General features: G+C 41.4%; 2 protein-coding genes across 5 annotated transcripts; both read right to left on the reverse strand.

Annotated features, from left to right (window-relative positions):
• Positions 1–1087: 1087 nt before the first annotated feature.
• On the reverse strand, positions 1088–16233 carry max (myc associated factor X). 4 transcript variants are annotated; one of them, XM_079646678.1, is made up of 5 exons: positions 16058–16233; positions 15756–15782; positions 7682–7843; positions 4913–5066; positions 1088–2487 (listed from the first exon to the last, which is right to left on the reverse strand). In XM_079646678.1, the coding sequence occupies exons 1-5, from the start codon at positions 16091–16093 to the stop codon at positions 2300–2302; spliced, it is 567 nt and encodes a 188-aa protein (XP_079502804.1). In that variant the 5' UTR covers positions 16094–16233; the 3' UTR covers positions 1088–2299. The 4 variants fall into 4 exon arrangements, with proteins under 4 accessions (XP_079502804.1, XP_079502806.1, XP_079502805.1 ...); XM_079646680.1 differs by having other exon boundaries at positions 4943–5066; positions 16058–16228; XM_079646679.1 differs by lacking the exon at positions 15756–15782.
• Positions 16234–21382: 5149 nt separating this feature from the next.
• srsf5b (serine and arginine rich splicing factor 5b) lies at positions 21383–26819 on the reverse strand. Its single transcript, XM_079642127.1, has 8 exons — positions 26661–26819; positions 26235–26384; positions 25594–25664; positions 25346–25474; positions 24686–24758; positions 23297–23370; positions 23096–23203; positions 21383–22776 (listed from the first exon to the last, which is right to left on the reverse strand). The coding sequence occupies exons 2-8, from the start codon at positions 26358–26360 to the stop codon at positions 22455–22457; spliced, it is 903 nt and encodes a 300-aa protein (XP_079498253.1). The 5' UTR covers positions 26361–26384; positions 26661–26819; the 3' UTR covers positions 21383–22454.
• Between the last annotated feature and the right edge of the window lie 1098 nt (positions 26820–27917).

Here is a 27917-nt window from a genome sequence, read left to right on the forward strand (position 1 = left end):
ACAGCTCACACCGACAACAACAATGGCCGATTGTGCTCCAGCTTCCTCTGTACCTCTTCAGAAGACCAGATTCCCAGTAGGTAGCTGGTCTCTTCAGTGGACCACTGCTGCTTGTTAAGTTTCTCCATCGTTGTGTACAAACTGGATAAAACGCCGGCTTTTTGTTGTTGTTCAGGAGTTGATCCCGCCCCTGCCCCTGCCCCCGCCTCGACGTAAGCGTGACGTATGTGGTGCTTTTGCTCTAGCCGGAAAAAATGTTGGTGCTTGAAATGAACCGGATTCCGGAGCTAAGAGGCTGCCCCGCTGCGGTGTGAAGAGGAAAACCCGGTGCTTTTCAAGCTCCAGCTCCGAACCGGCCCTGAAACACCGTTGGTGTGAGGCGTTTTATCCAGTTTGTACACAACGATGGAGAAACTTAACAAGCAGCAGTGGTCCACTGAAGAGACCAGCTACCTACTGGGAATCTGGTCTTCTGAAGAGGTACAGAGGAAGCTGGAGCACAATCGGCCATTGTTGTTGTTGTCGGTGTCAGCTGTGAGGGGTTTCCGCGCGGTTTGGCTTTTTGAAGCAGGCACGCAAACGGTTACGTCATGACGCAAACGATGACGCAGCACCAGTCGGACTCTGGGCAGTGTGAAAAGAGCCGGAGCTAAACCGAAGAACCGGTTCTGAACCTGAAAAGCTCTAGCACGGAGCTTGAACCGGAGTTGCGTTGGTGTGAATGAGGTAAGAGAAAAATAAAGAGCTTTTTGAACTTTAAAGCACATAGACATGTCACAAAGAAACACAGTACAGATATGAACCTGAACATGAGCAGAAGAGGGCGCCTTTAAAAACCACATGGAGCATTATAAAGGATAAAATAGTTTATTTTATAGTCTCATAGTAAAGGTAGGCCTCAACTTGCAAGACAATTGTTGGCAGTATGTACAACATACTTGTAATTTCCATGGAATGGAATCGGACAAACAAACCTATTTTTACACTAATTATACCCTCCTAACTGGAAATCAAATGGAAACAATATACATACACACACGTTTCCTAGACACAGAAAAAAGGCTTCCTTTTTTTCCTTGGTTGGGGGGGGGGAGGGGGGGGGGGGGGGGGTTTCAGCAACATTGATTTTTTACCTTGTAAAGCACAACACATCGACAGGGAATTTATTCGCTCCCTTGTACTGCAAAAAGACTGGAGCTACCTTTTAGACATTCAATATCTATTTCAAACCCTTAAGGAAAACTACATGTGACAAATTGGCATTTCCCCATGACTCGTGAGATTACTACAAAATGCATAACATACTTTAGAACTCGAAAACATCCAATCAATGCTTTTTATAATATATAAAACGAGATGCTTAACGTATTCAGCCACCTAAAGTCATTCACTACTTCAAGCTAAAGGACAAGATACGATACAAGTTTAGGAATATTCTCCTTCAAAACATCAATTTCAACAAAGGAGTCATGTTTTCTTTCTTTTTTTAATTTTGTGTTAACGGTGTGAGGCAGAAAGCCTCTGCTCTCCGGTGGGCCTGAGGGGGGTTTCACTCACTGATTCAGAGCGTCTTCACATTCTTTAGTGGAAAAAAGTAAGCTACAAATGTTTTCATTTTTTTATTTTAAAAAGGTAAACTTCTCTGGGACAATTCATCTAGGTGTGTGTGTGTGTGTGTGTGTGTGTGTGTGTGTGTGTGTGTGTGTGTGTGTGTGTGTGTGTGTGTAAATTCTAAAACTGTTTTTTTTTTTCAAGAATAACAAAGAAAACACAAACAATATATATAATATAGCAGTGCTTGGAGTACGCCAGGTGCTCCCCTCAACCGCCCAAAAAAAAAAACACCCCGGGGAGGGGGGGGGCTTATTGAGGGTACAAAGAAAGCATCAAGTCCTTAAGTAGCCAAGCTGCCTCTTTTTGGGTGTTGGATTGTAGATGTTGCGGGGGGGGGGGGGGGGATACCATCAAGGGAGACCTAAAGAGGGGAGAGGGGAGGGGGAGAAACCTGAAGCTCTCTACATGAACTGAAGCAATCGTCATCCACCCGAAGGACTCCCTGCCTCCTGGAGGTCGGGTGGAGGGAGAGATACTTGCGGCGTGAGGATGTCAGCGGGGTCACGAGTCTCCAGAGCGAGCCCACCGACAGATGATGGAGGAGACGGGAGGAGGAGGACGGGGAAGGAGGCTTGTTGTTGGTCAGAGGGGGGGGGGGGGGGGGGGGGGGAATGAGCCTCGAGAGCTTTGAAGGCGTCACTTCCTCTCCTCTGTGCACCGCCATGTTTGAATGGCTCCGCCCCCTCTAGCTGGCCTCCACGCGCAGCTTCTTCCTGTTGGGCGGCTCCTCGGCCTCCGACTCGGAGCTGGAGTCCGAGCCGCCGTCGAACGCGGACACGGCGCTGCCTTTGGGGTTGGTGTAGAGGCTGCTGTCAGACGAGGAGTAGCTGGCCTGGAGCTGAGCCGAGCCCTTCACCTTCTCCAGAGCACGCACTGCAGACACAGAGGAGGAGACCATGAGGAGGAAGCACAGGAGGAAACCATGAGGAGGAGACCATGAGGAGGAAACACAAGAGGAAACCATGAGGAGGAAACACATGAGGAAACACAGGAGGAAACACAGGAGGAACCCATGAGGAGGAAACACATGAGGAAACACAGGAGGAAACACAGGAGGAAACCATGAGGAGGAAACTTAGGAGGAAACACAGGAGGAAACACATGAGGAAACACAGGAGGAAACCATGAGGAGGAAACACAGGAGGAAACACAGGAGGAAACCATGAGGAGGAAACACAGGAGGAAACACAGGAGGAAACCATGAGGAGGAAACACAGGAGGAAACCATGAGGAAACCATGAGGAGGAAACACAGGAGGAAACCATGAGGAAACTATGAGGAGGAAACACAGGAGGAAACACAGGAGGAAACACAGGAGGAAACCATGAGGAGGAAACACAGGAGGAAACCATGAGGAGGAAACACATTAGGAAACACAGGAGGAAACCATGAGGAAACCATGAGGAGGAAACTTAGGAGGAAACACAGGAGGAAACACAGGAGGAAACCATGAGGAGGAAACACAGGAGGAAACACAGGAGGAAACCATGAGGAGGAAACACAGGAGGAAACACAGGAGGAAACCATGAGGAGGAAACACAGGAGGAAACACATGAGGAAGCACATGAGGAAGCACATGAGGAAACACATGAGGAAACACATGAGGAAACACAGGAGGAAACACAGGAGGAAACACATGAGGAAGCACAGGAGGAAACACAGGAGGAAACACAGGAGGAAACACAGGAGGAAACACATGAGGAAGCACAGGAGGAAACACAGGAGGAAGCACATGAGGAAACACATGAGGAGGAAACACAGGAGGAGGAAACACAGGAGGAAGCACAGGAGGAAACCATGAGGAGGAAACACAGGAGGAAACACATGAGGAAGAACATGAGGAAGCACATGAGGAAACACAGGAGGAAACACATGAGGAAACACAGGAGGAAACACAGGAGGAAACACATGAGGCAGCACATGAGGAAGCACAGGAGGAAACACATGAGGAAACACAGGAGGAAACACATGAGGAAGCACATGAGGAAACACATGAGGAAACACATGAGGAGGAAACACAGGAGGAAGCACAGGAGGAAACCATGAGGAGGAAACACATGAGGAAGAACATGAGGAAGCACATGAGGAAACACAGGAGGAAACACATGAGGAAACACATGAGGCAGCACATGAGGAAACACAGGAGGAAACACATGAGGAAACACAGGAGGAAACACATGAGGAAGCACAGGAGGAAACACATGAGGAAACACAGGAGGAAACACATGAGGAAACACATGAGGAGGAAACACAGGAGGAGGAAACACAGGAGGAGGAAACACAGGAGGAAGCACAGGAGGAAGCACAGGAGGAAACACAGGAGGAAGCACAGGAAGAAGCACAGGAGGAAACACATGAGGCAGCACATGAGGAAGCACAGGAGGAAACACATGAGGAAACACATGAGGAAACACAGGAGGAAACACATGAGGAAGCACAGGAGGAAACACATGAGGAAACACAGGAGGAAACACATGAGGAAGCACATGAGGAAACACATGAGGAGGAAACACAGGAGGAGGAAACACAGGAGGAAGCACAGGAGGAAACACAGGAGGAAGCACAGGAAGAAGCACAGGAGGAAACACGGGAGAAAACACAGGAGGAAACCATGAGGAGGAAACACACAAGGAAACCATGAGGAAACACAGGAGGAAACCATGAGGAGGAAAAACAGGAGCTGCAGGATCTCAGAGCGAACAGAAGAAGGCAGGCCAGGGACACATTACACGACTGAAGTAAATGAAAAAACATGAATGATCTGTTCTGTAGGAGCTGGAGAATATACAAATACGTCATGTCACGATTGTCCTGGTCAAAAATAATGGTGAATTGCAATATCCCAATAATACAAATGTGCTTAAAACTCTTAAAATGGCACTTAAAACAAACTGGAATCACTTTCAATGGAGCAATCTTAAACACAGTAACAAAAGAACCGCCTGCATTGAAAAGAACATCGTGTGAGAAAGGCCATAAAGCAGCCCCATCACAATTAGTCACTTTGAGCCAGGGGGGTCCAAAACCTTTTTCACCCAGGGACACATACAGAAAAATGTATAGTTTATTTATTATTGATAGTTAATAAGTACAATATAAGACAAGCGCAAGTTTCATTTGAGGGCCATATTCCATTGTACCTGTACAAGCCCCCGGGCCGTAGTTTGGACACCCCTGCTTTAAGCATTAGTATAATTAAAGTGAAAGATATTGAAATCCATCCCAATTTAAGAATAACATCCACCCCACAGAGAAAAGCTTAATATCTCATATGTGTGATATAGAGTGTGTACAGTACCCTCGGTGTCGGGGGGGCAGTAGTCGTTACCTTGCTGCTCCAGCAGAGCGTTCTGCCTCTTCAGGTCGTCGATGTCCTGCTGGTGCGTGTGATTTTTTCGCCTCATGTATTGGATGTACTCTGTGGCTTTGTCTAGGATTTGAGCCCGAGACGCCTGTTTGGCAGACGGCTGTTAGTGACACACGAGATGGAGGCAGTGACGCAGGAATACAGACTTTTTATCACATCATTCGTACACAGAGACATTCATACGCATGCTTTCTTCACATTACTGCAGGGCTGTGCGATTATGGCAAAAATCATAATCACGATTATTTTTTGTTCAATAATTGACATCACGATTATTAAAAACGATTTACTTTGAAAACATCCAATTATTTCAATTACGTTGGTTTCGTAATCGAGATTAAAATACGATTAATTGCACAGCCCTACATTACTGCAGCCTGTGGAAGAAATGTGGGTTAGCCCGGTGTGGTTCTGCACTGCTGTTCACCTGTGAGCAGCTCAGAGTGACCCCCCCCCCCCCCCCTCACATTACTGTCAGGGTGTTTGTCCCAGTTTGTATCATTTAAACGTTTTTTATAGAAATGTACAATTATGCAAGTTTCTGTAAACCAAACATTGGTTTCCTTAAACATACATAGTCCATCACCTGTGATATCATTAAATACATGTAGTCCTTTAGGAAGTACGGCATCAACTTTTAAATACAAAACGGAATTGTTTATAATAAGTTGTTTGATTGTTTTCTAGTAGAAGTGGTTTGGGCTAATGAAGACTAGAATATAGTTTAACTGTTGATAGTAATTTTCTAAGCTGACATATTTTAGTAGCTTGTCTTGTCGGACCAACAGCACAAAGCCAAGAGTTTCATATATTAATATCAATGAAGACACAGGAAAACGGAAAAGGTCCCACAAGAAAGGGGGTTTTGGGGGTCTAGTTAATTAAAAAGAGCATTTAATAATAAAGAAATGGTCAAAACAGTTGCCGACTAATTGAATAACAAATCCATGTTAGTAGTTTGAGCTCTAGCTATATTAATTATGTTTCTATTTATTTGTGTTGAGCCAAAAAAGAGTATGCTATTTTGTCAATGCTCATTTTGGATGATATAATGATAACTGACTAATTTACATTGACTGACATAAAATGGAGGATTTAAAGACTGCCGGGTTGTATTTTTAGATTAGTATAACAAACTAGCACTCTTAAAGTAAAATACAGATGATAAAATAAATGAATATATGTAAATAAATCTAGAGGTTAAGAACTCAAAAGTCTACAAACATTGTATTTAATGCGAGTTAGTGTGGAGTCCGTCTGATCACAAGACGTGCAGCCACATGGTTTACCACTCCACCAAACAAGTTCCTAAAAGAGACGAGGACATTCCTCAAACTAAATATATGTTCGGCTGGCAACATTTGGATTCGAAACTTCAGATTTCCATATCTACACGGAAGCTACTGTGCATATATACACACACAACCCGATTGACTCAATAACTGAATCCAGTCATTTCCGTCTGTCGAGTCAAATATTGAGGTTTTGCACCCAGCCCTAAAATATTCTCTTCATATTTGTTTCCCTCTCTCAAGAATTAAAACCCTGCATGCTGGCCTGAAGCAGATTTGTAACAGCAGTACAGAGAGAGAGAGAGAGAGAGAGTGGGGGTTGCACTGAGGCAGCTGTAACCCAACACTTCTTACAAATGATCGGTAAACATCTCTCACGTCATCTCATAACGCCGCCCCCCCCCCTTCACACTGCGTCATTCATTAGCTGCTCTGTTAGAGGAAAATAAGCCAGTCTGTGCCCGCAGTCACTGAACCAGCTCAATGTCAGAGACAAAACAGGAAGAGAGCAACACAAATGTCCTCATAATAACTTCCTGTCGTTGGTCCAAGTATTTCTCCTGCCTCGCTGCCAAGCTGCTCTCAGCCGCCATCTGCCCTCCTCCAGTCCCTAGAACTATTTTCCTCCACTGGCGCACGTTAGAAAAGTAGTTAGCAGTTATTGCACTGCTTGTATTTATTTGTACTGTATTTATTTGTGCCTTTCTTATTATCTTTTATTTGGTGTATTAATGGATACGTATGTTTTTGTTTGGACAGTTAGAAACGGCATTTTGGGTTAGAAACTATTTTCCTCCACTGGCGCACGTTATGAAAGGAGGTAGCCGTTATTGCACTGCTTGCATTTATTTGTACTTTTGTCATATATCCATTAGTTTGAGTCTACCAGACTGCTATTCTTATATATTTATTGTTGTGCCTTTTATTTTATATATTTGTTGTTTATGTTTGTATATATATTTTATAAATATTTTATTCTTTGGGACTGTTAGAAACTGCCCTTTGGTCGCCCCGTTTGAACCACACACAGATATTGATAATACGGTTGACTTTGACTTCTCTGTAATAAATCTGTCGGGTATATACTTCCACCTTTAATACTTACCTGGCTGCTATCTCATAACTGTCACTGGATTTTGTAAAATTGTGTCATTTCTGCTTTTATCTTAAATATTTTAAAAGACCTGCTTCTTAAATAATATCAATATCTCAGGCTCTTTACTTGCTGTAAAGTTCCCTCTGTGGGACAGACAAAGGTATTCAGATTAGACTTTGACTAATCATCCCTGCACATTTGAAAGAAAATGTTCAGTCACATGACAGAAAAGCATTGATATGATTTGCAGGTTAATTCACTCAACATACTTCACCTTTCAAACATGTCAAAAGTTTCAAAAAAGAGTCTTACATGGGAGCCTGAACATCGTGTGCCTGGAGGACTGGCAGGCTGAGCTTTACCAACCTTCTCTCCCTGCAGGGCGGGCACTGAGTCCCGGAGGCTGTGAAAGCTGTCTTTGATGTGATCTCTACGTTTGCGCTCCAGAGCATTGTGGTGTGCCCTTTTGTCTGCCTGCAACGACAAGAGTCACACGGCCTTTAGACCGGCAGCAGAGCCACAGTGTGGTGGGGGGGGGGGGTCTGTGCTGCCTTCACAACAACACCACTGTAATGGTGCAATTGTCTTTATACAGTGGAGTAGTAATCATTACAGCCATGCTAATATAGATATGATATAATTAGCTAGTGTCAGATATTTATATTTTTTACAATTAATCTAGAACTGAATACTATAAATGCCCAAAGGTAAGGTCTACACATCTGCTGGTGTTGTCAGACTAACCGTGCAAAACATGTGTGTTAGCGTTAGTAGCTGCTGTTGTTGCATCTAGAAAAAGCTCAAACTACATGTGATGAGTGAATACTAGTGGAATAAAAGACCTAGTCCTGTGTCCCTTTGCATGACGGTATGAGCACCAAGCGTCCCTAAAACCGGTCAGACTCTTTGGGATATCCTACCAAGAGATCTAGAAGAGAACCAGAACCAAACGGTATATACTCATCAATAATCTCAAAAGTCATTTTCTGTCACATGATTATCTGCATCCACTTCCTACGAGAAGCCTCACATAAACAAAAAGTCATTATTACCAGTTTCATTTCCATCACTAAAGGTCTCAGTATAATGTAGCCTTTTGTCTTGTGGCCCCCTCCTGAGCCCCTGTATAGCCCAACAACCTCCAAAGTGACCTAAACCCATGGGCGTCGCAGCCATTATATGAGGGTGGGACAAGTCCCCCCCCCCCACCTTTTAAAATGATTAGTTTAGACCCCCCCCCACTTTTACTATGCGGAAAGTCCATGAATCGGTCTATCCACTTCACTATCAAATCCATTCTACTTGCTTATTGTGAGAATTCCCAAATCAATGAAACTCCGTGCCATGTTTTCACTGCTACTTTGCACCAAGGCAGATTCTCAGAGCCGTACACAGGCTGCGTCTCTTGTGTAGCTGTGTCTTTAGTTAGCCATAATCATAACCTCTGCACCGCATCAATCTGCTGCTGAGCGCGCCACATTCAAAATGGCTGAGGTGAAGCTCTCTAGCGGAGAATACAGAATTTTCAATAACACTTCCTCAAGAGCGAAATCCAACGTCTGGGAGGCTTATGGTGTCCTCCTAGATGCAGAAAAGAACCAACATCCCACGCTTTTTGAGACAAATATGCAACTTCGTGTTAATAATTGCATGTTTTCACTGCTCATAGGATATGCGGGTTCGGGTCGGGTATCTTGTGCCGACAGGTCGGGTTGCGGAACTAATTGGCAATATGTGCGGGTAGCGGGGCGGGTTCGGTATTGCACGTCGCGGGTGCGGGCCTTGAAAATCAGACCCGTGCAGGACTCTGGTTAGTTCACTTTAGTCTAAGTAGTGGGTCTCAAACGGTTGGGTAATCATTTATGTAAATAAGTATTTCCAAGGCCCACTTTTATATGATCATTATAGTTATAAAAACAAGAGAATAACAGGTATGAAATAATTCCAACTAATACTAGAGGACAGTAACACAAAAATATATGTTAAAAGGGGAGTGATTTGTAAAATATGCATAAAGTAAAGTCAATCTGTTTACAGTTGTTTCAAATGGGTGTTTTTGAGACGTATCCGTAGATTTAGTCCCTAATGTTGCTCTCAAAGTGCAGCATGACCCCCCGGACCCCCCTAGAGGAGGTGAGGTCCCCCACCCCCTGTCAAATTGTCCCACCCACATTGAGGATGCTTCCTACGCTCATGCCTAAACCCCCCTTCCCACAATGTATTTCTGTCCCACCCACTCTGCAGGAGCACACAGGAGAGGCCGTTCAAATTCATGACCGGGCCAAAGTCAAGAAACCTTTCATATGAGCTGAGGAGGACCGCAGCGAATGAATTAAACATCACAAAGACTCCATGACATCTAGACTTATGACTTGTTTCAGAGCCGATCACAGTATTTTTAGTAGTTCTATTTTGGAGCATTTTGTGGTTGTAATGTAATAAGCATTTGGGAGATTTATAGGCACTTCCTATTCCTACCTACATTACTCTGCTTTCATCATTACACCTCACTGGACCGTGCCAAATGTTAAGCATATCATTTCAAGCTTATTATCCCATTAACTACTTTTGCCAAATTAAATATCTAACCTAATCAAAATGCATCTCCAGTAACATGTAGAGCAGGGGGGTCAAACTCAATTTCATCACGGGCCACATCAGCATTATGGTTGCACTCAAAGGGCCGGTTGGAACTTTAAGACTATATAAAAATACATTGAAATATTGAATAGTTATAAAATAATGTATTATATTACATTATTGCCTCTGCATTGGATTATTATCGGATAGGGTAATAATTAGCTACGTCTGAAAGCAGAAGTCTAGGGCAAATAATTGCAAGGTTCCTCAGTGAGAATGTCACAATATGATTTTAAAAGAAAAGCCCAATTCTTGAAAAACAAAAAAAAAGAAGTGACATTTTGAAGAAAAAAAAGTAATTTTTGAGAAAAAGGCTAATTTTAAGAAAAAAAGGCATATTTTGACAAAAAAAGTCAAATTCTGAGGGAAAAAGTCAAAATTTGAGATGCATTGTGGGACATGTAGTTTATGGGAAACGTGCTTCTGTAAATCGGCATGTAACCGTAAAATAAACATATTATATTCTTTGCAAGCTCTTGTGGGGCCACAGAAAATGAAGTCGCGGGCCGGATTTGGCCCCCGGGCCATGAGTTTGACACCCCTGATGTAGAGGTTATAATATGAGCATCTAGAAGGCCCCACATTTCCACCACACATTTGTTTTCTAATTGTACAGTAAAGACACAAGATGGCTGCCATGATCACATGACGAGAGGCAGGCAGTTTGCTGTAGGTCGACCTGTTTTGAAAATGCCAAATCACATCTGATGCTGTTCTAATCCACCCCGTCACAAGGCTGAGACATTAAGTCCTGCACCCAATCAACACTGATCATCTCGCGTCATACACCTCCAACAAAGCAAGGCCGTTTAACTATTAGCGAATGAAACGACGCGTGGTGGAAACACGACATCGCCTCAGGAACTTTGGAGAGAAGGTAGGAGTCACGTGAGCGGTCCTCTAAATCATCTGACTCATTTTGTCCGAGGATCACCACAAACAAAAACTAAGTAGCCCACAAGTGAGGCAACGCGCAGGTTAAGACAAGCCTTCGGGGCGTCGGATGATTTCTGGGAGGGACAATGTGTGAAGTGTGACTCAGCGTCTGTAACAAAAACACTTTTAAGTGATTCTTGGAAACAGGAAGTCCTTCAAGGTTAACAATCAGACTAAATACCAGACCAATTGAGACATGTGACCAAATCGGTTTTAATAACTTCAATAAATATTTACAGTGTAGTTTGTGCAATCGAGAAGGTTAAATAGGGAAAGTGCAATATGTGTAAATAGGTATGGATACAATAGGGATATGTGCAATTTGACGGACACTATGCATAGGTAGGGAAAGTTCTGTACCTGTGTGTTTCTCGTTTGTTTCTTTGCCATGTGATCTCTGTTCTGTATCTATGACTGATTGTCCTGCATGTGTTATGTTTATTATCTCGATGCCCAAGACACATTTTTCCTATGGGAGACAGTAAAGCTCTACCTAATCTAATAAACCAGTAGAATATGATTTGTAAGCCAGTATATCTTTACAGCTCCACATTTAAAAACACAAATGTAGTCTTTTACAAATATTTTGCTTTCGGCGACTCAAATATTGCGATTTTGATCAAATGTATGTCAATTGAGCAGGCCTGTACCAAAATTGCAATTTGAAACACTAAAACCACGATGAAACTGAAACCGTAATAAAAACCAGTTGATCAGAATTCACTGCATATCACTCCGCCTTGAGATTACTCCGGCTGGCACGCCGACAGCTGCTCCTGTTGCACAAGAGTCACAAACCAGCGAGGAGAAACAAATCCTTGAGGAGCACGTGCCGCCTCCTCTTCCTCGTATCACAGACTCCACTCCCTCCGTTTAACGCTGGCACAAACAAACACATGACTGGTATCGATGGCATGTGCAATTACAAGTCTGTCAGTCTTTGTGATTAAAGTGAACAGAAAGTACACGTGGCTGAAGTCCTGAGTCGCAGTAGGGTTGGAGACATTCATTACACCACCCCTTTTTAAAGATAATGCTTCAGTTTTATCCCCTTTTTACTTATCTTTTTCCGATCATTTGCTTTGTTTTTTTCTTTAGCATTTAATTTTAACATGTTCAAGTTGTATTGAGAACAATAGTTAACGTAAAATACTCGCAAAACACTTAAGAGGTTTGTGAGCATCCCATTAAAACTGAGCCTTTTTTAAACTCATTATTTAAATGAACATTCGGTTTTAAGCTTGTTATTTATTTTACTTCTGTAAAGTTTATTTATTTAACATCGGTCACTTTTCACATTCTCTGGCACTATTTTATTTCTAGTTTTGTTTCTTCTAGCATTATTTTTATAGTACAATACTCTCAAACCACTCGGGGCGGTGGTGGCGAAGTCCATAGTTCAAAAGGTCACCAATTCAAGTCCCGGCAAGACCTAGTGCTACCGAGGTGTCCCTGAGCAAGGCCCCGTTCCATACACTGCTCCCTGGGCGCCGTTCAAAATGGCAGCACAGAGAAACCGTTTCGTTACATAGTACCTGTACTACCTCATAAGTTGAATCTTCAATCTTCAAAACACTTAAGAGGTTTGTGACGTAATGCTCAGTATTTAAATTCAGTTTTAAGCTTATGTTATTTATTTCGGCATTTACTGGCACATTGGTCCCTTTTTTACAATCTCTGGCACTATTTTATTTCTAGTTATGTAGCATTATTTGTATACTTTTATGTCATATATATATGTATGTGAAACATGGGACTTAAGAGCTTCACTGCCAAAACTACACTTTAGCTTTTGTGACAATAAGGCCTTGAATCTTAAGTGTTGAATTTTCTTTCGTAGTGCAAGGTCCATTATATCATTACTCTAGGAAGGTAATTAAGATCCAGAAATGTATTCAAGCTCTGCTCTCTGGAGCTGCTCCAAATACAATTACAAAGCAATTACGGACATTAAGTGCCCGGGCTGATTTCATGTGAACACACTCTATAAAAAGGCTTCACTAAAAATGATCCTACCAGGAAAAAGCAATTTCACATTTTAACAGAATTCTCACAACAGAGTATTACAGCAGAAGTGGGCCATCTCTGTACACAAAATACACATTGGAGGCAAGAGGACAGAGGATGTGCTTCACGTACCAAATTACACTCATTAGATAGGTGTGTCTGATGTTAAGGCAGTCTCCTATGACTAAATGGATCACGAGGCATCAGGATTTAAGTGGACTTCCACCCACAATGAGTTGTCATTTCAGATTATGGTTTATCCAATTTCCTATGCAAATACAAGATGATGTTTTGAAAAAGTAAATCATCATTTGGATCAATCATTAACCAGACGGGTTTCCTTGTTTTTGGCTAATCCAGCTTGGTAAATACTTAATATTTGAAGGTTCTGAATAATGGAACATTTATAAATTATGTATTATTGCCATAAAGAAATCCTTCCTATTGATTTGAAGATGCGTGTGCGATTATATAAAACACCTCTAATACACTTGAGTTACAGATACAACAGTATAAACAACATGTGTGATACAGTATATTTTGTTGTCTCCCAAAACCTAGCTTTCTGATATTCTCTACAAATTCCAACCTCACATGACTTCTTGTGAGTGCTGTTGTCTATTACGTGAGAGCAATATGAACATCTAATTTGGTGGCAGTGACAAACTGGGCTACATGTAAATCACAAGAGCCAATAATAGCCTGTGAATGTCCACTGATATCACACTAGCTTGATAACTTCAGCAGACATGTTCAGGTGCCCTGTCGGCTACATGATGATATTATGAGCTATCCGTGTTGTTAAGCACATCGGGCATCAGGAAAAACAGGTGTCCAATTACCTGAGTGCAGCCATTATCAGTTCATCATATAACCTATCCCTTTGGCAGACTGCCGGAGAGACGACGCGCCGGCTGAGCGTCTCTCTCCGCTCTATTCATACCTGACCATGACACATAACATAAAAGCTGCAGGTGTTTAGAAAAAGAGCGATGGGTGCCGCTCTCCGGCTACAGATGACTGTCTCGCTGAATGGAAACCTACACTTCTATCAGTGTGGGTGAATATACGTGGAAAGCTTTCTCACATATAATAATGTTGGAAAGACAAATACAGCTGCAAAGAGTATCCGACAAATCTGCTGAAAAATAATCTATGATGAAGTTTCTAATTATTGACCGTTAATGGAGTTGTTAGTTTCAAACATGTCTCTCTCAGGCGATTAAATGTGGACATTTTGGGCTTTTCTGTTTTGTTCACCCAACTGCTGAGAAAAATTAATATTCTGAATGCTTACCAAATCAGATCGTGGAATAGGGCAATGTCTATGAAGGCTAGGAGACACAACATTGTTGTATATAGGCTAAATAGTTGACAAACTGTCGGACTCATTCGTCCTTAAAGATTTTATTTCTAATCCTATACTGAACGATACTTTGCTTTAAATCAAAACTGCGATTTGAAAAGGGGAAATATTGAAATCGCAATAGCTGCCATTTCATTTACAACTCATGTATTTGACAGTTTCTTAACAGTCTCAAGTGAAGGTTTAGGTTGGCTGTCATTGACAATTACATATTTCCTCTATTTTATACTTTTTGTATACATGCAGATCTGTAGGCTCCATTGTAATGCATTTAGGGCAAGGCATGTGTAGAAGGACGCAAATGGCTGACTATAAGGGACACAAACAGCCACCAGGACATACATATTTTATGATTATAGCTTCGATAATCAAATAAAAAACACACAAAGTGAGCTGAGGTTTGTGTTTCTCGTGTGGCTCTGCAATGGAGGTCAAAGTAACCACGATAAGGAGAGAAGAGGACTGAGGTCTTGTGGAGGGTAACAGCCAATAAAAAGCTATTAGTATCTTAAAAATCACTAATGCATAATCTAACATTTTATATTTATTTTTGGCTTTTACATTCTGGTTATCTGACTGGAGGTAAAGCGTCGTGTTTTGCAGCATATGCATCAAACCGAGTCGTGCAGAGGGGGTTTTTCTCGCCGTATGCTATGCAGCTATACGTCATTCATTTAGGCTGCCAGCCCTTCAGTGGCCTGTAGAGAGAAGATGGCTCTAATCACTGGCTGCAACACAGGAAAACATCCCGCAGCACCCCTTCCTGACACGAAGGCTGTCCGAGTCTGAGATGCACAGGCGCGGCTCTTCCAACCACACACAACCACACACACATGCAACAAGCCCCTCTCTACACCTTCTCCCTGCAACATCATGGATGCATGAAAAAGCGTCTCTCTTTTTACTGAGATGACCTAGATGTGTAATTTGCGAAAAAACCTGATCACGAGCGGAACCCCCGTTGCGAGAGGTAAAACCCGCCGGGGAAAAACTATTCTGAGCGACTAACCGACTGCAACAGAGCAAAACTAAGCTTTATATTAACCAAGGGGAAAACCTAACATACAAACAACAGGGTAAAGCTTTGGTCTATATATAGATGTCGTGTCACCGTCTCCCTATGGCCGCACACACATGATGGGGGATACCCCTGCAATGCACTACTGATGCCTATGAACATATATAAACATAATATACAATGCACTATGGTTTAATACTGCAGAACATTTCAGAAAATTGCTGTGCATATATTTGAATTTAAACCTAATGTTGGCAGAAAGCAGCAGATCATTCAAGCTATTTCAACCTCAACCATATAACCCCACCAAACCATTAAATACCAAAAGAAATAAGCAGAATGGGATGGACAATTCAACTTTGCAACAGCAGTGACACATTACTCCACATTTGGACAAAATCCCCCCCAGCATTACGCACCACACAGTGATATCTCGGTGAGTCTTCCTGCAAAGAGACAGAACAAAAAGTACAATTGTAGCCATAATTGTTGAGCGAATCGTACTGCAGTGCTTAAGTTAATAGAAAGTAAAAAAAATAGCAGGTTTATAAAGCTTTGAGGCAACAAGGGCTAGTGTAGCGTATCATATAAGAAGAATCCCGACAAATTAAACACAGTTAACCAAGATAGAGAAGCTAACATGCTAATGTTAGCTTGAGCAGCTAGGTTAGCTAAATCGTCAAAATAACATCTTTAAAAAGCTGAAAGTAGTAATACTCACGTCACTATCGACTTCGATATCATCGTTATCACTCATTATTCGATGAAATAGTCTAGTTTAAAGGGACGTGTGGCTAAAAAAACAACATGAATCAGTTTAGCACCGAGCGGCGCTCAGACAGACTGCTAAACGCTCACGTTCTGTTTGGACAGATCCGAGGTGTACTACCGTCTCCACGTGACTACACAGAGACGTCACTAAAAAGCAAGCATGCGCGACATCGCAGGGGCGTGTGGGAAATGAAGTCATTAAATCCGTTTTTTCGCGTATCATCAACAAACGGACTGTATTACAGCATTGAATGTAGACGTATTCAAGAAAACATAGCTGTTTGTGTTTATGATGTTTCAAAAATATCGATAAGTTCTTTAAATATTTTTAAAATAGAAAGTTTTGTTTGTCAGTAAACTACAATATCCAGGAGTCGTTTGGCTCGCTTGCGACGTCACAACCTCCTTTCCATTGAGAAGCATTATGGGAGTTGGAGTTGGAGACATATTTGTATGTCAGGGGAGCTAAATAAGGCCATGGCTCAGACACGTGGATAGCAGGAAACACAAACAGACTTCTGCCCTATTTATTTATATAGTTGTTGTCTTTCTTTATCTTTTTCCTTAACATTTATTCATTCCGGTCTAAATTCATGATTTTTTATTGCTGTACTATTATTTGTTTAAGTGAAACGCTTTGTGAAAGATAAAAAAAAAAAAAATTAATTGGCAAATATTTTTTAATCGATAAATCATTTGTAGTCATTTTCCAAGCAAAATGGCAAAAAAACATTAAGTTCCAGCTAAATATGTATCTTGACAGCTTTTGACAGGAGACTAAACATATTTGGTCTTTACCCTGTGTGGGAAAAAAACAGCAAGGAGCTATTTAGATTTCTTATAATTTTTTATTTCATTGGTCAGACACTTCATCAAGAGATCTATCACATACGTGTCTGACATACCCATTATAATGCACACCTTTCCAGAAACGAAATATTATTTGTATATAATGGTGGAGTGAGAAAATGTGTTAGTATCTCCGGTCTCGGGACAAATTGCAAATAATCTGCTCTGGTGCTTCCTTTTTCTCAAAACTGCTGTAGATAAGGAGCTTACACTGTGGATTATGTTGCGCTGCAACAGTGGATCAGTTAATGTGTAAAAAAAACAAGCTGGGAGCGTTCCCCCCAGCAGGTCAAGAGGCCATGGCAGCTGCAGGCGACACCATGCTCTCTCCGTGCTGAAACAAGGCTTGCACTTGCCTTGTTCCTATACCATCTCTTCCTGGCCTGGATCGCCCCCTGTTTATGTCTTACCTCTAAATGTAGTCCTCCTTCCAATTGTACACCCCATCTACCATTTTATTCAGTATGTCCCGCAGCAGCCGAGCCAAACAGGGTCACCCAGAAACACGGGGCGTGACAGTATAGGCCATGTAAAGGATGGCAACACAGTAAGGCCTTATATTAATAATGCATCCGCTGCAGTGAAGCCTCTGCTCCTTCATGGGTGACAGCGAGGAAGCATCCAGCTATATTTGTGCTCTACAGTCGCATTTAAATTATCTCCAGGGACGGGTAATGTAACAGAATAATATGATAATGAGGCAGAGCTCTTAGAAACCGAGAATATTTTTCATCTTCCTGTTTCTTGCCACACCCTCAATGCTATTACCCCTGAGGCCTGAGCTGAGTTATGAAGTGTTTTAGTGCCATTTTAGTCCATATCACTCAGGCTGTTTGGAGCTCAGACATTGATTAGCTGTCTGTGGCCAGGGCAAAAAGTAGTCAAATCAGGTATGTGAAGAACTGGGCTGTCATTAGAGCTCGAGAGGCTGATCAGTCCAGGCACAAACCTCCCTCCCCTCCCCCCTATGTCCTCACAGGGACGGCCTGTTAAACCATTCAAATGCCCTACTTTTGTCCCCTTCCAGCATGTTGCAGACAACAAGGGCCCCAGTGCGCAGTCACCATTAGACATTTTGCTATTGTTGTCAGTGCATGACTTATGAAAGGGAGGGCAAGGGGGGCACCATCAGATATACCATTAGATTAAGGGTGGAGCATTTTCTGCCTTGTCTGGGCTTAATGTAGTTTCAGATGCAAATTTGTCACTGAAACCATGTTAACATTTGAAAATGCAAGCAGTCCGACATTAACATTAACGGTAATGTTCCTTGCAAGTTAATATGATTTCTTGGCTTGGATATAAAATAAAAAATGGTTGCCATAAAGTGCAGCCACACCTCATATTTTGCATTGTATGACTGGAGTATGTGACCATGTGATTTTTAGAGTAATACAGTTTGTCAAACAGACGATTAAGATAGGACTTACTGTACCTTTTGTTTAAATACAATATTTTTTAAAGTGATATTTGTGTAATCATTAATATATAAATTAACAATAATATCATATAAATCCACATAATGTACCATTTTGAATATCGGGATAACTTGATGGAGATAAGATTTGGATTCTATATGAGAGAAATTCTGTTGAGGTTTTTTTTTTTTTTTTAAACTGCATGCTTTAAGAGTGATGCTGTTGATGTGTTAGTTCAACAGTGAGTTTACTCCAATTCATCTTTATTGCATGGCTGCATTGGAAGTCGCAAACCCAGGGTTTTTAGTCACTGTGATAAGAGACTTATTTACATATGTAACTCTTTAACACTTGTCGCCTCCTCGTGCTGATATATCAACAGTAAAACACAAAGCAGTCGGTGCCGTTTTCCCCACTCAGTAGATCCATCATGAATCGTCTTAAACAGCAGTGTCTCAAAGGCTGTGTTTCTTGGATTTATTTTCATTATAAATGTGCGCCAGAAGTCAAAGGCATCGAGTAGGAGCTTCTCTGCCACCGAGTTACAGGAGTTTCCTCTTTCAGTTATTCTCTACTGAACAGGGTTTTCGCATAGATCAGCAAATGATTCAAAGCTATCAGGAACCTTGGCACGAGCTTTAGAGTAACAATCTGTGAACGTAATTTGTAATCATGTGTAGAGTTTGTACTTGGCAAACGCTAATCTGATGGCTTGCCAGAATGCTGTCGCCAACAAGCCTGATGATAATCATCCATTTGGGTCTTTTAATGCTCTCCTTCTGACAAAATCTGAGGCGGTTTTTGGCAGCTAATGGCCACTTTGAGTGAATCCTTTCTCATCTGAAAGCCCCAAAAATAGGCATCTCTATTGGTTAGCCTGCAGCAGAAGCCAAATATATGTATGTTTCTTCCATTAAACTATTCTATTGAGTGTGTAATGGAAAATGCAGCCTCTTGGGGCCGCCATAAAGACTTCAAATGTAGATCCTGCTTTGTCTGAAACAACACTTACAGTACACAGATACCAATCTAGATATTCTCCTCTTCTACATGACTCATTGTAGTTGCTTGAAAACATGTCAAGCGGAAAGCATTCAAAGAGTTTTTGGAAATATTCACAGCATCTTCTTCTTGAGAAATGTCCACATTGGAAACACATTGCCACATTCAAAGTTGGATAATGTAACTGATACATTCACAGAAGCACACAGTAAAAAACAAATCATGCATTTGGTGGGATGCTTAACATTATATTAAACAAATAATTCAGGCCTACAGACCGACATTGTGTCCGTCAAAAAACACATTTTGATCTCCTAAAACACATATTGTCGAGTTAAATGTGTTGTAAATAAGCGTTTTCACTCTAAATGAGATTATCCTGAGGTATTACTAAGCTGCAGAAATCCATTGTGGCACTAGATGGCACCTCTGTTCAACCTAGTAGTTTGTGTTTGTCATTTCTGTCTCACAAAATAAGAATTACCTTCACACAAGGATCCAGTATCAGAGAGAAGCGTAGAGGAAGCTCTGGCCCACCATGTAGCAATCACATACAGCTGGGAACAAACGTTTCAGTTGTTATCTTCATGCAGGAGTGAGTGTTTGTGTCTGGGGAATCTCCTATTTTCTCCAAACTGACCTCCAAGAACAGGTGTGCAATTCACACCTTCAGAGCAGCATGCAGTCGAGACACACATTTATTAAACTCTCTGGTTTCTTACGAGTTTCTTTGTATGGGTGCAAAACAGATATGAGAAATCCTGTGGAGGTAATGTTCTGCACACAGCAGGGAGGATGTGGAGAGATGAGACTTGGCATCAAAGCAGGAGAGTGAGGTGTGTCATTAAAAAAATGAAACATATTTAAGCGATTTGCTGCAAAAAAGACGTCAGTTTAGTTAAATCACAAGCAGTATAAACATAAAAATAAATCGCGGTGGTGGCAAAGTCCATATTGACTTGGTTTGGCAACTGGAAGGTCACCAGTTCAAGTCCCGGCTAGACCAAGTGCTACCGAGGTGTCCCTGAGCAAAGTACCGTTCCCTACACTGCCTCCCCGGGCGTACATAATAATGGCAGCCCACTGCTCCTAACACTAGGATGGGTCAAATGCAGAGAAACCGTTTCGTTACTTTTACCTGTACTATGTAATAACAATTAAAGTAAAAAATATATACAAGAGAAAATATACATTATTTGTGATATGTATTTTGAAGAAGCATGCCATGTGAAGCCTAAACCCTAGCCTCAGTTCTCTTTTTCTCTGCTTTTTGTTTCTCTGAATAATAACTCTTTACCGTAAGTTACAATTTTTAGCATCTATAAGCAATATTAGAGAGTTTACAACATCGTCTATACACATACAGAAGATCTGCTGTGCAAAGGTTTGAGGGTCAGAATGACCGACAGCCACTTTGTGTCGTAGTGTTTATGTTCATCTTGAATGGCTATCAAATCAAATCTTATTTAGAAAGCACATTTAAAAGTGATTTTTGGTGGAGCCAAAGTGCTGTACATGTAATAAAAACACTTTACTACAATCACAATAATTTACAACAGAAATATAAAAAACAAAAACACAGGGAGTAGTGAGGTGTCATGCTCAACTCTGACTAGAAGGCCAGAGAGAAGTGTGTCTGTAGTGAGGATTTAAAAAATGCATACAAAGCACACAAATTGTACATTATGTGAACCCTTTAAGTTATATAAGCATTATCAAGAAAGAAAGAATACCTAAGTTGTTTTATTTGAGTTTTGCCTATTTCTTTTGAATATTGTAAAGGCCTATTTTCTTTGTTGCAAGTGCAAAAGTTTGAGCTAACACATCCAAACCATCGGAGGCCAAGTAACTGCAGACTATTCCAGAGCCTGGGGCCAGATGCTGCGAAGGCTCAATGCCCTCGGGTTTTGAGCCTGGTCTTGGGCACTATCAGCAACAGCTGGTCAGCAGACAGATAGACTAGGTAGAGGTTTCATTACAAGCAGCGATGAACAAAACATTTATGATTTATTTAAAATCTTTTTATTGTTTAAGTCCAACGTCCATCTTCCTACATCATACAAACGTCAATCATATTTTTCACTGAAAATAAAATCCTTACATACAAAAATGTTGCATTTTTTTTCAACTCTTGTCTACATGTTCATTAAATCACAGAAACAGTCACAGTACCAACCAGCATTCTTGGAATTACATTATACAATTATGTAAAACAAAAGTCTGCAATGCTGTACACAAAAACAATTTAACCTAAACCAAGAAAAAAAATAAAAACTTTAATTACAAGTCTAGAAAAAAAAGTGTTGACATTTGCCTCAAAGGAGAATTACATCTCCAACACAATAAAATAAACTGTCAACGGCAAGTGAGAATAAGCTCCATGACATTTAGAGTTCTGTGAACTGCTGGAAAAATGTGTGGTATTGAGCAGTGTTCTTGATACTGCAAAGCCAATTATGATTTATATGTTAGCACAAAAAGATGTTTTTAAAAAAACAAAGATTCTACATTTTATTTAAAAAAAAAAAAAGGGGGGGAAGCACATGCAAGCATCCTCAGGTATAGACAGCTGTGACAGTAGGGCAGAAAATAGAGAAAAGAGGCCAACTGACTTTGAAAAAACAAGAACGATGAGGACTAAAAACGTGGAAATGGGTTAAAATTTGCCACCGACAAGCAAAAGTATCTCGAAAGAAAGTGGTCACAACTCATCAAAAGCATTTTGTGCTGCTGAAAATGACAGATTCCCTCTTCAAAGTAATTCCTAACTTTACAGTGACAATCACGATGAAACATGATGCTGGTTCACTCGGGCATTTTGGTGATCTTGTGAAAAAAAAAGAGTTGGGTGTAAACATACATGAGGTTGATGAAAGGAGGGGGGGGGATGGGCGACAAACAGCATCACTCTAAAAAGAGTGTTGTCTGTTATGGTGATTTCAGTTAAACGCTCTCGATTATTATGACTACCAACTATTTGACTCATTGTTCCCGTTTGATACACGGGGGCTCCAGTGTGCCTCTAAGCCGAGTCGACTGGTGAATTAAGTTGTTTTACATTGAACTGAAACGTGGCTTTTAGCGCTGGCTGTCGGTGGACCGAGAGCGAGAACGGGAGCGAGAGCGGGAACGAGAGCGGGAACGAGAGGCTTTCTGAGCGGGCGTCGGGGAGGGGGGGGTGGCGGACCGGCTCATCTTGGAGCGCTTAGGAGGGTCTTTTGATTTGTGGGACGGCGAGTTGGCACCGCCGGCGGGGGAGACGCTGCGGGAACGAGAGCGTGAGCGGTTGTGGGTCTTGTGGGGGGGGCTGCGGGAGCGTCGGGGGGAGCGAGATGGAGAGCGACCGCGGGAACGGGACCGTGAGCGAGAAGAGCTCTCAGAGCGAGAGCGGCTCCTCGACCTGGGAGGGAAAGAGAGGAAGGAGAGCATTAGGGTATGAAAAGTACAGGTACAAAACACATGGAGTTATTCAACATTAATGCAACCTGTATGAGAAAAGGCTAAATACATTAACTGAAGTCAACCTTATAAAGACCTAAACACAATCAGATGAGATCTTCACTCGTCTTTGCTGACTTGAGGAATTGAAAGAAAGGTCAAATGCAGCTCTACTTATCCATTTAGTGTCATAAAGCTTTGTTAGGCCATGTTTTTATAGTGAGTAAAAAGGAAACGTGGGTGGAATGTGGACACCATCAACAAGTGAAAGAGCCGCTCACCTCTTTCTGGCTGCCTCAATGAGCTTGATTTTCCTGCCATTGATTTCCTTTCCAGACAGTTTGTCCATGGCGTTTTTAAGATCACTGGAAGAGGCAAACTCAACGACTCTGAAAACACAACACACGATAATTACAATCTGAGATGTACGTTTATGTCACCGATTGGAAAGCAATGGCCACTTAGAGAGATAATGGACTTACCCTTCGTTGAGCTTGGGGCGATGTGCGTCTGCAAATGTCACCTCTCCAGCTTGTCTCATGAAATCTTTCAGGTCCTACACACGTAAACATCAGTCAACTTATGGAGAGGCTCAGGACACAAGCACAGCCTGAGATATAAAACAGCACTGATTTACCCAAAAAGAGAGATGGTTAGATTGTCTGAGAGGACTACACAGACTACTGCAGATAAGGATGATGAGTCCAAGAGCCTCACAGGCAGTCCTTCAAACTAAAATGTGTTTTTAGAAAAAATACAATGTATGCCAATTTAAAAGAGACCAATTTTGATAAGTGTTATGAGTGGAAAATCAATTAAGTATTTGCAAAAGCTTTGAGATTCTTGGACTCATTACAACTACAGAGACATGAACACCATCTGCATGAACTGAACTGCAGTGGCGCCACTTGGGCAGCCTTTGGCACCAAGAGCCCCATTTTCCCTGACTAAGAGGGCACAGGGCTCCACGCCGGGACCGCCCTTGTCTCGGCACCCTGTCTCAGTAAAGAGAGTGAACAGGGTGGAAGAGAGGAAACTACTACCTGAGAGCGAAACCCTTTGGAGGGGGCCGCAGGCTCTCCGAGCCCACCATAACTGCAGATATTATCCATGGGCACCTGGGAGGAATTCACACTCTCTCTCTCGCTCGCGATGTGCGGGAACACCAGAGGGGGAGGGGAGGGGGATATCGATCGACTGAAGCCCCTCAAATTAACGAACCATCGATCAATACGCCACCACCATCACCATCGACTCTCGCTCTTTCCTCTCCTTTCTCTCTGCCAACTCTCTGTTTCCTCTCTCTCAGCCACACATCAGGCGAACCCCTGCCTTCAACAGGGGGCGGTGCGAGCGAACGAAGGGGGCCGCCAGCGCCTCTAGTGAGGAGCGAGCGCTCACATGACCAGCAGGCATCAACTAGGAGTAGGACAGACTGGCTGACACCTCAGGGCTCAACCCAGACAGAAGGACCCAGAAGGGGTTAACTCCACCATAAGCGAGCTCTTCCTTATGACACAACAGTCAGGCTGGCAAATAGAGGGGTGAAGAATTGGTTACAATTTGAAAAAAAATGAACAAATTAAGTGTTTTTTAATTTTGTTGTCTCATTACTTAACTGCATTAGACGCAGATTTAATAATTTATTTTTAAATAACAATTTGGGCCTCATCACAATAAAAAAAAGTGTTTTAAACATTTAGCAAGCCAAGTAAAAATGATTGAGTAGATTCCAGAAAATCAATGTTTTTTAGCATCACGGAAAATCTACAGTTGTATGTGTGTATTGTTGGAGGCAGACTGTTGGAGGTGATAATATATGTTGCAGCTTGTAGACTTGCTGTGCATCAAAATCATGTGGAAAAACTAACCTGCCAGCTGACGCGAGACGATAAGTTCTCAACGATGAGGCGATTCTCCGTGCGCATCGGAGGAGGGTTTCGGCTGAAAAGAGAAAAAAAGAATCGATCAGTTGAACTTTAACAGTGTGAGGTTTAACTAATGACTCGAGCACTGAGCTGAAGAGCTTTCATTAACAGAGGCTTATTCATGTCATGGACCTTTACAATGGAGGAAGCACAGGCCTCGTGTTGAATGTTAGACATTTCCAATCTGTAGATTATTTATTAAAATCCGTTAACTGTTTTATCTCAAGAAAAAAAAAACTTGGGCAGTAGCCAATATAAAAAAACACGAGTGCAATCATTAAATAATGAACTTTTCACCATGACTGTTGAAAGTTTACATTTATATGCACTCCTTTCCTCATTTAAAAATTACACCAAGCAATTCTATCTGGTTTCATTAGAATCCGGTTGGTTTACACGTACACGGAATTTGACTTGGTGTCGTGGTGCATACATAAAATTAAAACACAGATAGAGAACTATTTTAAGAACATTGTAATTAAATATAGTAAAATTAAATAAAAGCAGTACTTACATTGAAATAGAATGGAGAAAAAAAGCCCATATCATATCCTAGCAAAAGGCCTTTTGTAACCATAACTTTGCATGATATAAGAATTTTACCTCCGACTGTTCTGGGAGCCTCTGCCATAGCGATCAGAGGAGAAACGTCCTCCGGCGCTGCCGCCACTGCCTCCTCTGCTGCCACCGCGGCCGCCACGCAGACGCACACGAGCGTGCTCAATGGTCACCCTGAATTAAAGAGGGTTTTGTTTTAAAAATTGTAAAAACAGTTCTGGATGAAACGGAATAAGAAGAGAACGAGAACCCAAACAAGTTTATTCACATTTTTGTTTTTGCATAACTCCTACCTTTCACTGCACAACTCCTTGCCATCAAGCTCATAAACAGCATCTTCAGCGTCTCTGGGGTCGTCAAACTCCTAAACAAACAGAACACGTTTGTCCCTTTTCCACACCGGTTTAGGATCATTCTTGACAAATAATGAACAAAGGATTTCTCAACCCAATTGCCTGTTGAGCGAAATGCAAATGCCCAGATATTTGAATGTAAAGTTGGGCAGAGGTGGAAAAAATACTTAGATCTTGTACTTAGGTCGAAGAAACAAACGGTGGTTAATAACAGAACTTGAGTAGATATACTTAGTTAGTACTTAATTGATCCAAATCTGGGAAATGTTTGCATTGCAACGGCATAAAAAAACTAGGCAAATAAGAGAAATTAAGACACTAGAAATAAACAGTCCAAAATATTTCTGAAATAAAATAGCATTAAAAAGTTTAATATACATGAGGAAATACAAATTTCCAGTAACAAATACAATGCAGGATATTATATAGACACATTACTTGTGCAAGAAATTGATAAGTCAATATTAAATTGAATATAAAATGTACAGAGGGAGTTTTAGTTACTTTGAACACTGGAGTTTGAGGTTTTTTCAGCATATATAAGCTTTCAGAATAATTGTATATGACTTAAGAGGACTCACCACAAAGCCGAAGCCCCTCTTGAGGTCGATATCCCGGATGCGGCCGTATCCCTTGAAGAACCTCTCCACATCCTTCTCTCTGGCCGATGGGCTCAGACGGCCGATGAAAATACGACATCCACTCATTTCCGATGTCGTAGTTAAAATTATCTGCAAACAGGCGTACATACATTAACTTGAAGAATGTATCTAACACAGAACATGCAAAATAATGTTAAAACTACTCGCAAATCAAGCCGTTTAAAAACGTTGGTTAAAATGTTTTGTTAGCAAGCTAGCAAGACAACCGCTGGGGCCTAACAACCAATTTCTTAGCCAGCCGTTGGTCGTGCTATTTTAAGCTAACAATGCTCATACGCAACATATATTTATTTTAACAAAACTCTATAGTGATGTTGAGATACATTTTAATCGCTGTGCACTTACTGTAGACGGAGTTTTGTCGTTGTTCTCCTTGCAGGGTGTGTTGACTGTGACCGCAGGAAGCAAACAAAATGGAGCCTTTGCTTTTCAGAGAGGGGGTGGTTGAGCATGGATGTATAATGAAAACGGTATTCTTCTTCTACGTCTTTTTCTACCACTTCTTCTTCTTCGTCTTTGACGTTTTCCCACTCTTTTTTTAGACGTTAGCGCCACACTCTGGTGAGATATAACCGGAAATATCATCTGTGTTTTTTTATTTTAAGGAATCCTAATTTGAAAACTCCTTACCAATATAGTAGAATTATTAAAAAACAGTATGACTAAATCGGCAATCAAAACTGTGTATTTTTTTATCGGAAATATGAAACTCTATCTTTCTTTGTTTCCCTTCTTTTTCCCTTTATTTATTTAATGTCATTTTTGATGATTTCATGTCTACCTACTCCAAGAGAAATAACACAATAGTGTATAAATGTAAAATAAATAAAATGAAAAAATATATATTGATATAATAATATAATAATAATTAAAGATGCGAGCAGCAATAAACGCGCCTTCGCAAGTCAACGCACGTCGGCATACTTCAAGGATCCCTGCAGTAATGCTCCTTCATTCGAATCAGTGCGGTTAGCCCATAGACCAGGGGTGGGGAACCTTTTTCCTCTCAAGGGCCATTTCAATTTTTACATCATCCTTCGAGGGCCGTACAAATTATTGAACTCAACGTCTGCTTAAAAAACTCAAATCACAGCCCATTTATTTCGCGTTTCTTTCATGCTGTGCAAAGAAAAAGCAACCTCTTAATCCAGATATTTGACCATGACCCGCGCATTCATGCACCGTGGCATGACCACCAAAACAGAAAGATATGGACACAAGATGTGTGCAAAATGTATTTAGTTTCATATCCATGTGGACATGATTTAAGTGTGTGTGTGGGGGGGGGATCTAACCTCATCTAGGGGGTTTTGGGGGCATGCACCACCAGGAAGATTTTTTTTAAATGTTGAGGTTAAAAGCATCAATCTGGTGCACTTTGAGAGCAACATGAAGAGATCTATGGATACATCTCTCAACACCCATATGAAACAGAACTGTAAGCAGATTTGTTTCTTTATGGATATTTTACAAATCACTTCCCTTTTAAGCTGTATTCTTGTTTATTAATAACAACTTTTTTTTACTGTCATATTAGTATTGTATACCTGTTTACTTTATTCTCTTATATTTCTATAACTATAATGATCATATAAAGATGTG

Source organism: Notothenia rossii (genome assembly GCF_949606895.1).
Source record: "Notothenia rossii genome assembly, chromosome: 8".
Classification (NCBI taxonomy): Eukaryota; Metazoa; Chordata; class Actinopteri; order Perciformes; family Nototheniidae; genus Notothenia; species Notothenia rossii.